The sequence below is a fragment of the Octodon degus genome, unplaced genomic scaffold, assembly GCF_000260255.1.
Source record: "Octodon degus isolate 3935 unplaced genomic scaffold, OctDeg1.0 scaffold00008, whole genome shotgun sequence".
Classification (NCBI taxonomy): Eukaryota; Metazoa; Chordata; class Mammalia; order Rodentia; family Octodontidae; genus Octodon; species Octodon degus.
In genome coordinates this window covers 14,388,900-14,405,863 of record NW_004524584.1, presented here as the reverse complement: position 1 = coordinate 14,405,863, position 16,964 = coordinate 14,388,900, and the positions used below count along the sequence as shown (strand labels likewise).

General features: G+C 47.9%; 2 protein-coding genes across 5 annotated transcripts in view; both read left to right on the top strand.

Annotated features, from left to right (window-relative positions):
* The first annotated feature begins 734 nt into the window (after nucleotides 1-734).
* On the top strand, nucleotides 735-7,962 carry Qars (glutaminyl-tRNA synthetase). The gene is made up of 24 exons (XM_004625081.2): nucleotides 735-879; nucleotides 1,035-1,182; nucleotides 1,518-1,627; nucleotides 1,727-1,802; nucleotides 2,027-2,091; nucleotides 2,907-2,960; nucleotides 3,103-3,160; nucleotides 3,708-3,779; nucleotides 3,907-3,992; nucleotides 4,171-4,257; nucleotides 4,633-4,732; nucleotides 4,846-4,924; nucleotides 5,002-5,110; nucleotides 5,210-5,340; nucleotides 5,431-5,523; nucleotides 5,638-5,775; nucleotides 5,863-5,950; nucleotides 6,032-6,175; nucleotides 6,289-6,393; nucleotides 6,738-6,830; nucleotides 6,923-7,050; nucleotides 7,144-7,210; nucleotides 7,284-7,409; nucleotides 7,817-7,962. Exons 1-24 carry the CDS (start codon nucleotides 763-765, stop codon nucleotides 7,865-7,867), a joined length of 2,325 nt encoding a protein of 774 aa, XP_004625138.1. The 5' UTR covers nucleotides 735-762; the 3' UTR covers nucleotides 7,868-7,962.
* A 1,104-nt stretch (nucleotides 7,963-9,066) lies between these two features.
* The window catches only part of Qrich1 (glutamine rich 1), a 51,312-nt gene continuing 43,414 nt past the window's right edge, over nucleotides 9,067-16,964 (top strand). The window contains exons 1-2 of one of the 4 annotated variants that reach the window (XM_004625080.2): nucleotides 9,067-9,338; nucleotides 10,785-10,844. The gene's annotated coding sequence lies outside the window, so the exon portion shown is untranslated. Of the gene's footprint in view, nucleotides 9,339-9,623; nucleotides 9,999-10,784; nucleotides 10,845-16,964 lie in introns of those variants that run through there. The other 3 variants (XM_023705843.1, XM_023705837.1, XM_004625079.2) reach the window with 3 other exon arrangements.

The window sequence follows — 16,964 nt, the reverse complement described above, 5'->3', positions numbered from 1 at the left end:
TGCTTTGACAACAGAAATTAGATTGTAAACTAAATCATGACAGAACGATAAGTTTCCTCCTGGTCCCAAACCGTTACTTCCCCTCTCTCTTGGCCGAGTGTGTCCCTGTGAGCACCTAAAAAATGCTGGATTACGTGTGGCGTGATGCTGCTGTGAAGACTGCCGAGTTCGAGGCCAGCCTCGCCTACATTAATAGTTTAAGGTCGGCCTGAATTGCACAGCGAAACCCTGCCTCCAAAAAAAAAAAAAAAAAGGACTATATTTACTTCGTGTCTCTGGAAGAAACTACCTTACGCTTTCTGGGTGACGGATCCGGAAAAGGGATTTTCCAGGCTTGCTTTTGCTCCGTTTCCATGACAACTCTAAAGCTGTGACGTCAGAAATGCGACAGCTCATATTTACTCCGCGAAAATAAAACTAGGATAGAATCTCACAGCTAAAGGAGGAAAGTCAAAGCAAAAGGTCAGGATTGTGTTTTCCTCCAGGGGCAGTGCTGAACACTTTCCCTTAGGCCAGAGGCAAATCTCTGACTCATCCCTCCTAGTGGGCCAAGACCTCGCAGCCAAAAGTAAAGAGACCGGAAAGGCCGGTTGAGTAGCGCTTAGTCCCTTAAAAGGCGCCCTACACCTTGAGGCCACGCCCCCTTCCGCGGAAATGGGGCGCCATTGGCTCTCCCTGGACGCTTCGTTGTTATTGGTCAGTAGGCAAATGCTAACGTGCAGACTCTGCCCAGAGTTTCTTTCGGTTTCCGGTGTTCCTACGATGGCTGCTACCGACTCCTTAGCGCTTTTCACCGGCCTCGGCCTGAGCGAACCGAAAGCTCGTGAGACACTCAAGAACGCGGCTTTGAGTACCCAGTTGCGTGAGGCGGCGACCCAGGTGCGAGTCGCCTCTGTCTTTTGGTCGGGGCTGCTGCATTACATTACCCCAGAGCAGCATGGAGCTGGATCCAGATCCAGACCTACGCCCCTTTTCCTGCTTTTGCCTCTGACTGACTGGACGTGGTATTTCTCCCCTGACCCTCATAACCCCAGGCGCAGCAGACTCTGGGCTCCCCCATTGATAAAGCCACCGGGACCCTGCTGTACGGCTTGGCTTCCCGTCTCAGGGATACCAGACGTCTCTCTTTCCTTGTGAGCTATATAGCTAGTAAGAAGATCCACACTGAGCCCCAGCTGAGCGGTGAGACACCTGCCCGTAGGCAGTTCCTCCCTTACTCCCTCGATTCCGCTAACACTCCTGCCTGCCTTTTCTGTCAACTATCTCAGTTTCCTTCTGGACACCTAGTTATGTATACAAGCACTGGAATGTGGTGGTGGTGGGGCCTCTGGTGAAAGTGTCCGGGAAAAATGTCTTGAGGAGGAATTTCCCACAAAACACAAGCTTCTTTTCTTTCCCATAGCTTTCTTTGAGGTGGTGCCAGGGCTTAAGTGCTCAGGAGGCTAAATAAAATACCTGCGGTTTCTTGGAGTTAGGGTCTTGTTTGCACGTTTCTTGGAATCTTCTTCCTTTCTCAGCTGCCCTTGAGTATGTGCGCAGTCATCCCCTGGATCCCATCGATACCGTGGACTTTGAGCAGGAATGTGGTGTGGGTGTTATGGTGACCCCAGAGCAGATCGAGGAGGCTGTAAGTCTTTCCTCAGTCATCAGATACCCCCCTCGTCTTGGCCCTGGAAGAGTGACTCTGGATGGGCTTCCCTGAACCATATGGTTTGGCTTTCTGCAGGTGGAGGCCACTATAAGTAGGCACCGGTCCCAGCTCCTGATGGAGCGTTATCGTTTCAACATGGGGCTGCTGATGGGTGAGAGGAAGCTTCGGGCAAGGAGTTATGCTTCTGCTGATTATGATGTATTTTCTGGACATGAGTGAGGGAAAATAGTTGGGGAAGGAGCAGAAATACCTAAAAAGTGTCCTGACTGGGCGGGCTCAGGCTCTGATACCTAAGGAAAGCTGGGACCTTACCTTGGGGAGGAGGGAAGTGCTCTCTTGACTTCTTGCAGCAGCTTCTTGTCATCATGGTCCTAGGAGAAGCCCGAGCTATGCTCAAGTGGGCAGATGGCAAGATGATCAAGCATGAAGTGGATATGCAGGTGAGCACCTTGAGTTGAAGTTGGCAAACATCCTGTCCTGGACAGAGCTTGAAATCCACTGATGAAGAAAAGTGGGGAGAAGACTTTGTCCTGTTCTGATGGTAGATAGTAGAACCCAGTATGGATGGGGTGACATCTGACTTTGGCCTATAGGCTGTGCCTAGCTTAGGGTGAATCACTTTACTCTTACTCTGAACCTTAGTTTCCTCATTCTATAAGCCAGAGTGATGTGGCCTTCATCTCAGGATACCGACCTAGAATCAGAAGAGGGTGATGGCTGAGGTAGATAAGTTGTCTTGATGCTGGACCTACCTTTCCTCTCTGTAAATGGCAGTCTTTGTTTCTGGGTCCAGTATGAACCCTCAGGAAGGAGAAAGCATCTGAGGGCTGGAGAGATGGCTCAGTGGTCTAAAGCACCTATTTAGAACAAGCTTAGCAAAGCATCAGGGACTGGGGTTCAATCCCCCAGCACCACATGCCAGCCAGCCCCGCCCCCTGGTGGGCTGAGCTGGCCACACACACACACACACACACCACACACACTCACACTCTCTCTCTCTCTCTCAAATAAATAAAAAAAAAATTAAAAAAAAAAAAAAGCATCTGAGGCCTGTACAACCACAGGAGACAAGGTAGATGGACAAGGTTGGTTCTTCCAGGTAGTTTTGGTAGATAGGCCAGGAAGCCTTCAGGTGATTGAGTAGATGGGGATAGACTGGGTATCCTCAAAAGAGGACACTCCTAAAAAAATAAAAAAATAAAATTTTAAAAAAAGAGGACATTCCTATCCCTGTCTGACTCTGGTCTTTGCTTAGGTCCTCCATCTCCTGGGTCCCAAGGTGGAAGCTGATCTACAGAAGAAACCCAAGGTAAGGCTGGGAATAGCCCAAGATTTCAGTGAGGGAATAGGGGAAGGGAAGTGCAGTAGGATGCTTCAGGCTGTCAAAGGGAGTATCTGACCTCCCTAGACTCTCTCCCAAGAGTCTGATGCAATGTTACTGTTTTTCTCAGGTGTCAAAACCTCGACTAGAAGAAACAGACAAGACACCATCAAAAAATATGGAGAATGGTAAGAGGCTTGCAGCTCCTACTCAGTTCAGCTCCCTGACTTTGGAATGTTCCCTCTGGAAGGTCCTTACTGGGCGGGCCAAATTGTTTAGCAGATTAAAGTGCTTGCTTAGGCAGATACAGGGGCCTTGCCATGCCAGCCCCACCCCTGAGGCTGGGTGTGGTGGTATATGCCTGTAATCCCAGCACTTGGGAGGCTGTAAACAGGAGAATCACTACGAGTCTGATCTAGTAGTGAGACCCTGAACACCCTGTAGACCCTTCCCTAAGAAAATACAAAAAGAAAAAAAAGAAAGGTCCTTACAGCCCAGCTCTTTAGGCCTTTGGCTTATCCAGTACCCTGTCTTCTGCCTTAGCATTGGTATTACTAGTATTACCTTTGCCTCAGAAGCGTAGCTCTATTTTTTGTCTCTGAAAATTAGAGACAATAGGCCTGCTCAGATGTGTTCTGGTTGTAGGATATAGGTAGTAGTAATAGGTACTTCCCTGAGTTGGGTATAACAGTTATATCTAGAGGAGAAAAATTTTCCTTGGCTTTGTATTTGTAGGTGAGCCTGCTTGCCAGACCTTGTCTCTGATGGAGCAGCTAAGGGGAGAGGCCCTTAAGTTCCACAAGCCTGGTGAGTGGGCACTTTGAAACCCTGGCGAGGGCTGGTTCTTGGCATTGACTCCTACAGCCAGACGCCTGGCATAGGGAAGGAACCTTGGGGTGCAGCCAGGCCCTTTGCTTTGTTCTGATCCTGGCAGGTGAGAACTACAAGACCCCTGGCTATGTGACCACCCCACACACTATGGATCTGCTGAAGCAGCACTTGGAGATCACTGGGGGTCAGGTATCTGGGAATGTGTCTAGGCAAGCTAGTGCTATAAGGTAGCTGCTTGGATATCTGGGCTACCTTCATATTGGCTTATCTTACCCAGCACCATCGCTTCCCTGGGAAGGGGCATCTGTTTCTTTAGGGTGGTCTGAGCTCTGACTTTATTCCTCTGATCTCATTCACCTTAACTTAGGTACGTACCCGGTTCCCTCCAGAACCCAACGGAATCCTGCACATTGGACATGCAAAAGCCATCAATTTTAACTTTGGCTACGCTAAGGTGAGTATGGGTCTAGGGCTTTGGCACTGTCTCTGCTGCCATATACTCATATACCTGGGTACTAGAAAGGTGTCTCTGCTTTGCATTCTGTTCCTGATAATATGCCTCAGTTGACAGAGCATGGAGGAACTACATGTGTGACAGATATCTAGGAAGCCATTGAGCTCACTGGGAAAAACTGAAGGGGCTATGTTGTCTGTCCCATGTTGGGAGACATAGTTTATCTGGAGCATTAAATACAGGAAGATGAGAGAGAACTTGTTGGACATGTTTTTAATTCTGACATAAGAGAGTTCAGAATGTTCTACTTTGTTGAGCTAGATAATTGGGGGCTGATGGATCTGTAGGAGCTCATGGATATTCCTGCCATTCTAGGCTAACAGTGGTATCTGTTTTCTGCGCTTTGATGACACCAACCCTGAAAAGGAGGAGGCAAAGTTCTTTACTGCTATCAATGACATGGTGACTTGGCTTGGTATGGGCTGAGTGAAGCCTAGGCATGCCTAGTGTTGGTGGACCTCTCTTTGGGCATGGCCTGCCAATGGGGTGTCTTGTGAGTGTCTTATACCGCGTTTTGTTCTGCCTCAGGTTACACCCCTTACAAGGTGACTTATGCTTCTGACTATTTTGACCAGCTGTATGCCTGGGCTGTGGAACTCATCCATAGGTGAGGCTAGGCCATAAGGTAGAGCCATGTAGGCCAACACCATCGTGACTACCGGGCATTCATACCCTTTTCCACAGGGGGCAGGCTTATGTTTGCCACCAGCGTGGGGAGGAGCTCAAAGGTCACCACTCTGTACCTTCACCCTGGAGGGACCGTCCTGTGGAAGAATCACTGCTGCTCTTTGAGGTGTGGGGTTCTAGAAGGGTAGTTAGGTTTGGGTGGGGCAAGATGCTGAGGATGAGATTCTTCTGTGCTAGAGGCTGCTTGAGTTCTTGTCTCTTATAGTCGATGCGCAAGGGCAAATTTGCTGAGGGTGAGGCCACACTGCGGATGAAACTGGTGATGGAGGATGGCAAGATGGACCCTGTGGCCTATCGAGTCAAGTACACACCACATCACCGCACAGGAGACAAATGGTTGGTGTTAGCATGTGGTGGGGCTGGGGAGCAGGGCAGTGGGCCTGGGCTAGGGCAGAGAGGCAGGATGATGGGGGTCTATGCTCACAGGTGCATCTACCCTACCTACGACTACACCCACTGCCTTTGTGACTCCATAGAGCACATCACTCACTCACTGTGCACCAAGGAATTCCAGTCTCGGTAAAGGAGCTGGGGCATTGGGGTGGACAGGACCAGTGGGATTCCAGTACTCCTTCCTGTGGTCCTTCTCCATTTGTAGTGGCAGCCAGTTCTAACCCTACACTCCCATCCTAGGCGCTCTTCTTACTTTTGGCTGTGTAATGCACTAGATGTCTACTGTCCCGTGCAGTGGGAGTATGGCCGTCTTAACCTGCACTATGCTGTGGTCTCCAAGAGGAAGATCCTCCAGCTTGTAGCAGCTGGTGCAGTACGGTAGGTATAGCTATTGGGCATGTCAAAAGCTGGCAGTCTTAGAGGCATGTGCTGCTGCAAAAGATCTTCTCACCACCTCATCCACAGGGACTGGGATGACCCACGGCTCTTCACACTCACGGCCCTGAAAAGGCGGGGCTTTCCACCTGAAGCTATCAACAACTTCTGTGCCCGGGTATAGCCCAGTGGGCTGGGTGGGCAGATGCACACTGGTGTAATAGTATGTGTTTGTGGCTGCAGTGAGTTTTCTTACCAGGTGGGGGTGACAGTGGCACAGACTATAATGGAGCCACATCTTCTAGAAGCCTGTGTGCGTGATGTGCTAAATGATACAGCTCCACGGGCCATGGCTGTGCTAGAACCGCTACGGGTTGTTATCACCAACTTTCCCTCTGCCAAGGTGAGCTTGTCTGAACAGTATGTGTGTAGATAACAGTACAGGTGCCTGGGTTGGTGTCTGGGCATGGGGGTCTTTGTGTCTGATGTGACTCAAATACCTGTTTTTTGCTATAGCCCTTAGATGTCCAGGTGCCTAACTTTCCAGCTGATGAGACCAAGGGCTTCCACCAGGTTCCTTTTGCATCCGTTGTCTTCATTGAGAAGATGGACTTCAAGGAGGTGAATGTGGGATGGAGGTTTCTGAATGGAGTGAAGGGTCCTGTTTACAATTATTTCTGGTGCTGGGGTCATTTCATCTCCTCATTCTATCTGTCAGTGCATCTACTACTTGCTTTAAATGAACCAGACTGTGCTAGACATGGGGGCTTCATACTTGTTTAACCCTTGTAGCCTTGTTTTGTTTTGTTTTGTTTTGTTTTGTTTTGTTTTTGAGACAGGGTCTTGTGTGTAGCCTAGGCTGGCCTGGAACTTGCAGCAGTCCTCTTGCTTCAGCTTCCCAGGTGTTGGGATTATAGCCATGTGCCACCACTCTGAGCCTTGTTTTTAACACCTTTTACCACTAGGAGCCAGAGCCAGGCTATAAGCGCCTTGCTTGGGGCCAGCCTGTGGGCCTGAGACATACAGGGTACATCATTGAGCTGCAGCATGTTGTCAAGGTGAGGCAGCTGTCACTTTCCTATAGCAGTACCTCTTGGAGCTAGAATTTTGTGGTGGTTCCCTAGTCTGATTGCAAACCTCCCCACTTCAGGGCCCCAGTGGCTGTGTGGAGAGCTTGGAGGTGACCTGCAGGCGGGCTGATGCTGGGGAAAAGCCCAAGGCTTTTATTCACTGGGTGTCACAGCCTCTAACGTGTGAGATTCGGCTCTATGAGCGACTGTGAGTGAACAGGACTGGGTGGCTGCAGTTACAAGGTGGGCACTGACTGCTGTGGCTGCCCAGCTGGGGGTCTGACCATCACTTTGGGTGTAGATTCCAGCACAAGAATCCTGAAGATCCTGCTGAAGTCCCTGGTGGATTCCTAAGTGACTTGAATCCGGTAGGCTCACAGTGTTTTGGGAGGGTGGTGGGTCTCTCTGGCTGGATTACTGCCTGAGTTCCTCTGCCTACAGGAATCCCTGCGAGTGGTGGAAGCAGCATTAGTAGACTGCTCTGTGGCTCTGGCAAAGCCCTTTGATAAGTTCCAGTTTGAGCGCCTTGGGTACTTCTCCATGGATCCAGATAGTTGCCAAGGACAGGTAGTTGCCTTTACCCACCATTTCCTTTTGGCCAACAGTGAGGTTGGCCACCATTCATTGTGATAACTACTGTGCCCACAGTCCCTTAACTGTCACTAGTTGAGCTGAGAAGGGGCATTCATGTTCTACAGATGAGGAAACTGGCTGAGAGATTAAGTCCAACAAACAATTTTATATAGACCCTACTTAATCGTCGAAGTTGTTAGAGTTGTTAGAATCCTTCTGAAATTGAGCTCTAGAACCATCTGTTCCCTACCCAAAGTCACCAAGTTACTGAAAACCTACATCTCCTGAGCCTCGTTCCTCAGTTCCTCTGGGATGAGGAAGGAGTTATGGTGAAACCTATCTAGGCCAGACTTCTGGTCTGGTACTGGGTTGGTAGTCATTCTTCTTCCACTACCCTCCAGCTTGTCTTCAACCGAACTGTCACACTGAAGGAGGACCCAGGAAAGTTGTGAATGAGAAGCATTATGGACCTGCCTCACCCTCGTGAAGGCTGGGGGGAGGGGCTCCTTGCCCCACACTCCGTGTCAATAAAGAATAGCTAAATCTCCCTTGGAGTCTATGTTGTCTGCTCTTAGTACCTTAGGACTCAACTCTGGAGGGGTGTGTGTGTGTGTGTGTGTGTGTGTGTGTGTGTGTGTGAAGACAGAGCTACTTGTGTATGTACTTTCTTTGAGAATGGGCTTTCCTAGGATAAAGGGATGCTGACAGCTTTAAAACCACTCATGCACTGTTTGGCTCTCAGGAGCAGAGGTTTGAGTGGGATTAATAGCCTCTGCACCTGGTCAGAGGGGCTGGAGGACCCTAGAGTTACTGTACCATGTTAGGAGCCCTGTGCTAGCGAAATGCAGTTTATGTCCATGTGCCTGGCAAACAGTCCTGGTACCTAGTCTGATCATCAACTATTCATTGTCTAGTAATGTGCTACACACGCGTGACAGGCAGAAATATGACACCTTTCAAATTCATGTAGAGAAAGGGAGACACGAGTGAGTGTCTCCATTGTGTGACAGATTTCCCTGGGGTCTGTGTGAGGTTGGGAAAAGATTCCTGACCCAGCCTGGGCCTCAGACTGTCTACTGTCAATAACTTCTGAGAAACTCTAAAGGACTAGGGGAGTGTGCCAGGACAAAATGAAAAGTGAAAGGCCTAGCTAGAGTCAGAAAAAGAATCTACAACAGGCTGGTAGGGTAGTGCAGGTAGCCATGTGTGCCTGCAGCTTTAATGCCTTCCACATTTTCCCTGTATACAAACACCAAGCTGCCCCGGGCCGCTTTAAGGTGGACCTGACTGTAGAGGACTGAGTTCAAACGGCACCACAAAGCTAGCGTTCCAAACGCGAGGCGCTTCTAGAGGTGAGCACGCAGGACTTAGGAGGAGAGAAGAGAGAGGGGCGCGCCGGGCCCGGGTCGGGGCTTTGTGGGGCCACCTTAAGCGAAAAGTCAGCCCGCGCTGGGCCCCGCCCCGCGTGGGGCTACGCGACCAAAGGAGGCTCCCGGCGGGCGGCAGAAGGTGGGTCCAGGAGCAGCTCCCGGCCCTCGCCCGCGGAGGCCACCGGCTAGGCCAAACCCCAGCCTGACTCCGCCCCAAATGGAGGGGGGTCCAGGGCGGGGCACCCCGTCCCACACCTTGGAATTTGCTTTCAGCTCTGGCAGTCTGGGGCGCGGCCTCCCTCCGGCTCTGAAGCGTTCACTTTAAGTCTGGCCGGGAGGCAGCCTCACCTCTCGCGGGATCCGACGCTCCGATTCTCGCGAGAAGGGTATTCGGCACCCATTGGCTGTGAGGGTTGAATGTAAGATGGCGCTCAGGGAGCTGTGAGGAGAAAATCCTGTCGGTGTTGGGTCGGCGACGACGGAACCGGGACCCCGGGCGATTCGGCGGGGCCGGCGGGTTGAGTGGAGGCGGCGGCGGCGGTGACGTCGCCGGGTGAGGGCTTCGGTGGGGGCAGGGATGCGGGGAGACTGCAGGCCTGGGCCAAAGGCCCACCCCACACAACGACGGGCGGGGGCGGGCAATCGCGGTTGCGGGGCCCAGGAGAGCTCGGGGCGGCTCCGGAGCCGAGAAAGTCCCTGGGCTCGCTTGCCCCCGCCCCTGGATGGGGGAGGGGCGGGCCGAAGATTCGTGTGGGCGCGGCGCGCGCGCTATTGCGGGCGCGCGCCCTACCATGTTTTTATGCGCGCGCGCGCTGTGCGGCCTTAAGGGCGCGTGGCCGCTGACGTGCGCGTCCTCGTTGCGAATATTTCGGTTCTCGGAGCTGTGGTCCTCGCGAGGAGCGGCTTCCCGGGCTTGCGCCCGCCTTCAGTCCCTGGTTTTCGTGCTCGCGCCCTGCTGTTGGGTCGCGGTGCTGCTTTGAGAGCACGCAGAACCCCACTTCTGAGGCTAGGGGCTGCGGGTTAGAGGCTCACTGCGTGGGGAAGTTTGAGGGTTGGGCCCTTCCTGCTCTGGTGACGTCCCTGGGCAGCCATGGTCTAGGCCTGCGGGTAAAACTAGCGGGTTTGCTGTCTACTTTGCGGCTCCGCTCCTCTGAGGCGGGCGAAATTGCTGGTTGTTCGTGAAGAACGTGGTTAACCGCGTCCAGTGTTCGGGGTGGGTGTTTGGGAGGGTGTGCCCTGCATCGAAAACCGAGTGCTCTTTGGCTGGATAGGGCATTTAAGTCCCCTCGGGTTTCTCACCTTGTGTTAGTGCCTTTGTGCCAGGGAGGGAACGTTAACGTCACAAGACCCTTCAGTAGTATCTGCTTTCCTTTCATTACAAACCAGTTCTTCCATAAGCGCAATTCATACCTGTCACCTCTTTGCGCCCCGGAAGCGGATTCTCCTTTGTAGAAGATGTGAAACTGTGAGCTCTAAAATGCCCCGTGAAATCCTTAAATGCACTTTTTCCCCCCTGCATGAGTGGGCGGAGCTTACTTTAGTCGGTTCTATAGAGCGACTCCTCTTCCCCCCCTCCGCGCCCAAAAGTTGCTTAGAACAAATTGGATGAACCTAAGAACGCTTTGCTTTTTTTTTAAATCCAAAATTCTCTAGTAGAAATTTGTAAACCCTGTCCATGTATCACTGTGAAAATCAAACGATTTAAATCCTTAAATCCTTGGCTTCCCCCCTACCCCCCACTTAAGCAGTGTTCTGGCTCCAAGAAAATTCTAAGTTTGTCCTAGGGAAGTTTGCATCTCTTTTTCCTTAGATAAAATCTCCTAGTTTATGTTGTACTGTCTTGCTTCATTAAGATTGAAAAATAGGAAGCTAAGAGCGAAATTAGTAAATTAGATAACGATGGGGTAGTTTTTAAGATATACTGTATTTTTTAAAGAACAAATTAAAACTTAAAAAGAGGCTGAGGATGGAAGGAACTTCTTTGTTCTGTCTTCTTCAGAATGTTAGAAGTCTTAAGAACTCAGGACAAGCAGCAGAAATACATTCAACATGGTGACTGGTGAGTTAAATCGTTCATGTGCTGGAAATATGTGTGCACAATATTTTTTGGTAATACTGGAACATTACAAATGGGGATGCTATCAGCCAGAAACTGCTAGGTGCTGGAAAATGGAAGATGTAGGAGAGTGCATCTTTGAACTTGAAAAGTGTTCTCTTAAAATGATTGCGATTTTCAGCCCTTAGCAAAAGCAAAGCATCCAAGGACTTAAATTTGCCCCCCCTCCAAGTCAAGTGTATCTAGATGTACTTAAAATTTTATTGTACCTTTTAGGCTTCTTCTGGATTCGCTCTTGTTTTTAACTGTGCTGAGCTCTTTTAAATTAATGTTTGTAAACAATATTTCCAGGGCCCGGGGAGATGGCTCAGTAGGATAAGCACTTCCGTGGCAAGCGCAAGGGTCTGAGTTCAATCCCCAGTTCCACCAAAAAAAAAAAAAAAAAAACCCAAATAGTATTTCCAGAACTCAACAACTGAGGTTTATATATTTGATATATTCTAGCCCTTCGTGGTCTAATTCTGTATCTCCATGAATTTCTGTAGCTAAACATCTTTCCAGCTTGTGTTGCCATTTCAAACAAAAGATCAAATAGCTGTTTAATTATTTTCTTTTAACTTTTTTTTTTTTTTGAGGGAGGGATAAAAGGACCTTGCTATGTAATTCAGGCTGGCCTTGAACTCATTGTGTAGCCCAAGTTGACTTCAGACTGTCAAGGATCCTCCTATCTCAGCTTCTTGTGTACTGGGATTACAGATGTGTGCCACCATGCCCAGCTGAATTTCCTTATGAATTTGATTTGCCCCAAAATAATAACCACAGCCAGAGTGTTTAGTTATGGCTATCTTCCTGTACAGCAGCCTCAAAACAGGGATGTCTTTAAACTTGCATGCCTTCTTTTGATATCATCAGCTGTGTGTGCTTGATGTGCCAAGCTTATTCTGTGCTTTTTACATGGCCAGCTTTATCTGTGAAGGTCTTTTTTATTTTTTGTGGTACTAGCATTTGAACCCAGGGCTCCTATATTCAAGGCACAAATCATTTCTGTGGTCTCAGAAACCATTGAGCTACAGCCTCACCTGTTTTTATTTTGTTTTTAACCTTTAGGTAGTGTCTAGCTAAATTGTCCAGGCTGGCTTCATTCTTTTTTTTTTTTTTTTTTTTTGGTGGTACCAGGGATCAAACTCAGGACCTTGTGCTTGCCAGACAAGCACTTATTCCACTGAGCTATCTCCCCAGCCCCCTAGGCAGGCTTCATTCTTGTGATCCTCTTGCTTCAGCCTCCTGAGTAACTAGGATCACTATGCCACCAAGTTAGGCTATGTAAAGTCTTAGCTGTTTGTATTTATTTTTCATTTACAGAACTGGGGATTTAAAAAAAACGGGATTCAACCCAAGGGTTCCCTATCGTTGATCTGCATCCATAGCACTTTTTATTTTCTAATTTCTAAACATAGTCTTGCTAGGTTGCCCGTTGGGGTTTGAATTTGTGATCCTCTTGTCTCAGTCTCCCAGAGTACAGAAATTCCAGGTGGGTGGTAGGTGCCAAGTGCCTGCTTTAAGGTCTCTCATTTTGAGGTTGGTCTATGAGGTGTCATATAAACATTGTTCTTTTCAGTTACTTTGTTGCCCTGCAGCTTGCTTCAGCTTTGTAAGTCTTTTCCAGGCTTCACTCCAATGCTTCCTTTGCTTTGTTTCTCCTATCATACTGAATTGTGATTTGTTTTTGTTATTTGTTTTTGTTGTTGTTTGTTGTTCTTAGCAGTAATGGTCAGAACAGTATATGAAGCATATACTTTACCACTGAGCTACACTCTGAGCCCTGAACTGTGACTTCCGTTGTACTGAACTGGCTATATGAAAAAAATGATTTTTTGCTCTGATGAAAGGGGAAAAGGGGACTGGTGAGATGGCTCAGTGATCTAAAGCACCTACTTGGAACAAGCTTGGCAAAGCACAGGGACCGCGGTTCGATCCCCCAGCACCACATGCCAGCCAGCCCCGCCCCCAGGTGGGCTGAGCTGCCCCCCCCAAATAATAAATAAATGTTTAAAAAAAGAAAAAGAAAAGAGAGGGGAGACGGAATGTTTCTGTGGTCTCAGTGTTTCAGCCAGGACAAAACTGTATAGGTAGAACCGACAAGCTGTGTCAGAAAGCCAGTTCTAAAGCTGAGCTTGGTGGTACGTGTGTGCAGTCCTAGCACTTGCACTTGAAGGCTGGGACAGGAGGACTGTAATAAGCTCAAAGCTGGCCTGGGTGATTTACTAAGTCTGTTAGAAAGTAAAACATTAAAAAAAAAAAAAAAAGCTGAGGATACAGTTCAGTATGGAGGAGATCCTGGTTCAGTTCCTAGTACTGCCAAATGTATATATATTTTTGTGTATATACATATCTCTTTTTGGTACATTTTTTGTACAAATGTGTTCTCTGTGCAGTTGAATGAAAACTTACAAAGTAAGCTTCATTATAACTATTTTAAGAAGTGGAGGGCAGGCCAAATAGCTCAGCAGATTAAAGTGCCTGCATAGGCAGACTCGGGCGGGGAGTTCGATCCCCCAGCCTACTGTGTTTTGTTTTGTTTTGTTTTTTTGGGTGGAACTGGGGATTGACTCAGGCCCTTGCACTTGCCAGGGAAGTGCTTATTCCAGTGAACCATCTCCCCAGCCCCTCCCCAGCCTACTGCAAAGAATTGTGTGAGGACACTGGAAGAGGTGTCAGAGATAATTGACTCAAGGAAGCATGATGCTAGTGAGTACTTAGATTTTCCTTAGTACCTAAATAGAAAAAAAAAGCATTAGCAGAGAGACCCGTGGGAGTGTTTCAAAGTAATCTTTCTTTCCTTTTTTTAAAGATATTTATTTATTTATTTAATTTTGTGTGTGTGTGTGTGTGTGTGTGTGTGGCCAGCTCAGCCCACCAGGGGGCGGGGCTGGCTGGCATGTGATGCTGGGGGATTGAACCTCAGTCCCTGTGCTTTGCTTAGCTTAGCTTGTTCTAAGTAGGTGCTTTAGACCACTGAGCCATCTCACCAGCCCCAGTAATCTCTTTCCATGGCACCTTTTTCTAGTAATAAAATAATAGTTTACATGTGGAAGGACTGCTTTGTGTCTGATACTAAGTCAGATACCATAGTGATACTGACAGATCAATACCTAAGCTTCATTTCAGGCACAGTAGTTAAGTCAGGTGGATCTGTTGATAGGGACTGATTTGCAAAAAGATGATTCATGAGGTCTTTGGGAGCAGAAAGTTGTTTACACAGTCCCTACCCGGCAGAAACCTAGTGAGCTTTTTCTTCTTTTTGCATTAATATTCTCATATGATTCCCAGAAATTGGAACTAGTCAGGTATTCCCTCAGCTTCATATTTTTTAGGAGTGTTTTGTTTTGTTTTGTTTTGTTTTGTTTTGTTTTTGTGATACTGGGAATTGAACTCAGGACCTTGTGCTTGCCAGGCAGGTGTTTATGCCACTGAACTATATTCCCAGCTCAGGAGCATTTTAATTTCTGTACTGTACCCCTTCTCACCAAGTCTTTGACTTCACTAAGAATCTTTTGTTGGGCCAGGGGGATAACTTGTCATCTAAGTGCCTGCCTGGCAAGTGCAAGGACCCTGGTTTGATCCCCTGCACGACATGCTGTGCTGGCCCTGCTCCTGGGCATGAGCTGAGCTAGCCACTGAGACTCCGTGTGGTGCACACACCTATAATCCCAGCACTGGGGAGGTTGAAATCAGGAGGATCAGTATGAGTCTGGGCTGCATAGTGAGACCCTGTACCAAATACATTAAAAAAATAAAAAGTTCAGATTTTGAGGGGAAATCGTACTACCATCAACAAGAATTGTTTTTCTGTTACTGTTATTGCGGTACAACTGTTCTACAAAACATGATGGCTTTTAAATTATCTTCTTAGTTTAGTACAACTTGTGGAACATTTATATGTATTAGGAAGAGTGCTAGGAAGAAATGTAAGTCCTGTGTGATTCCATCAGCCAGGAATAACTACTACAGTATTATCCTCACATATTTTTGGATAGTTATTTCCTCTAATATATAATTAAAGAACTGGGATGTATAAATAAAATTTGTTGGATGGATTTTATACCTGTGTATTTCTGTGACTTTAAATATGTTAATCCAAAACTGTAAGAGAATCAGGCAAGAACCTCGCCTCACATGTTAGCATAACCCCTTTGATATTGCTGGAGGTTGACTTAAGGTCTTCCTGCATGCTGTGCAAGTGTTCCACTACCAAGATACATCCTAGCTTTTTTAGTTTTACTTAATTTAGTTATACTCTCGATTGAACCTGGGGTACTACACCACTGAGATATGTCCCAGCCCATGAATTTGTGATCTTTTGCCTCAGCTTCCCCAGTAGCTGAGATCATAGGTATGTGTCACCCCTCTAGGCTGGTTTTCTCTTTCTTTTTTTAAAATGTATTTAGCACAGGGTCGACAGAATCTCACTACACAGATTGGACTAGTAGTGATCCTTCCTATTTTTCAGCCTCCCAGCACTGGGATTACATGTACATGCTACCATGCCCAGTCTCAGCTGCCTGCTCAGCACATCCCCAGGGGGGCTGGGCTGGCATGTTAGGGGATCCTGGCCCCTGCTTCTGCCTAAGCAGGGCTTTAATCTGCTGAGCTATCTGACTGGCCCTTGGTTTTCTGTCTCTCCCCCTTTTTTTTTTTTTCCTTCTTCCGGTGCAGAGGTTTGAACACAGGCCAGGACCCTGCGCTTAGGATTCTTTGTCTAGCTCAGGCTGCCATAAGGGTGGGTCTGGTATAGTTTGTGGAGCTGGCTGGGGATTGAACTTTCTCTCGATAAAAGTTTAAATAATTGTTTTTGTGCTGCTGGGGATCAAACTCAGAGGTGTGCTTATGTTAGGCAAATGCTTTACCACTGACCTATATCCTTAGCTCTGAAGAATAAATTTTGGCCAGGTGACTGTAATTTTAGGACTTCAGGGGGCTGAAGCAAGTAGAATGACTATTTCCACTCTAGGCAGTTTAGCAATTTAGAGAGAACCTGTCACCAGCAAACGTGGTGGGGCACTGGGAATGTAGCTCAGTTCAGAGGGCCTGGGTTTAATCCCAGCACTAAAAAAGAATGAATTGGGGCCAGGGAGATGACTCAGTAGAATAAGCATTTGCCTGGCAAGAGCAAGGGCTTGGGTTCAATCCCCAGTTCTGCCCCCCCCCCCAAAAAAAAAAGAATGAATTGGGATACTCTGTAGCAGATACTTTTGGAAGCTAGTTAGCTTGCTGGCTTGCTTTAATGTATTTAGTACGGGATCTCACTACACAGATCTGACTTGTAGTGATCCTTCCTATTTTTCAGCTTCTCAGGCGCTGGGATTATATGCATGTTCCACCATGCCCAGTCTCATTCCCATCTCATTGTGCCCCAGGGGCAGGGCTGGCAGGGCAGGCTGGGGATCGAACCCAGCCCCTGCATCTGCCTAAGCAGGCACTTTAATCCACTGAGCTATCTAGTTGGCCCTTAGAAGCTTTCATTGTCTTCTGCGAGCTGAGTATCCGGATAGCTTGTTTGATTTTTTGTATTTGGTCTAGAGTTCCTTGTAGTGACTTTCTTTGAAGGTGCTGTTCTAGAAATACTAATAGGATGACTTGGGTAGCACAGTATTTTGTTTGCTTTGGAACCTTTACCCCAAAAAAAGCCCTTTGGGTTTTGATTTGCTATGAAATCTATTCTCTTTAATTTTAATTTTAAAGAAAAAAAAACATTTCCAAAACAATATAAGAGGGTAACAATGGTTAATACGTTGTATATTGTTACTTGCAGAAATGTTGTATTCTTAGGGGCTGGCCAAATAGCTCAGTGGACTGAAGCACCTGCTTAGGCAGAACTCAGTGGTCCAGGGCACACTGAGACTGAGATTGAGACGGGGCCTGGTGGTGCATGCCTGCAATCCCAGCACTTGGGAGGCTGAAAACAGGAGAATCACTATAAGTCTGATCTGTGTAGTGAGCCCCTGTAGACCCTGTACTAAAGACATTTTTTTTTAAATATTTATTTATTTTTATTTATTACATTTATTTATTGTGTGTGTGTGTGGCCAGCTCAGCCCACCAGGGGGCGGGTCTGGCTGGCAT

Coding starts and splice junctions, on each gene's coding strand:
- Qars (XM_004625081.2), top strand. CDS start 763: ATGGCTGCTACCGACTCCTTAGCGCTTTTCACCGGCCTCGGCCTGAGC. Junction 1,803..2,026: donor CAACATGGGGCTGCTGATGG/GTGAGAGGAAGC, acceptor TCATGGTCCTAG/GAGAAGCCCGAGCTATGCTC. Junction 6,176..6,288: donor CCAACTTTCCCTCTGCCAAG/GTGAGCTTGTCT, acceptor TTTTTGCTATAG/CCCTTAGATGTCCAGGTGCC.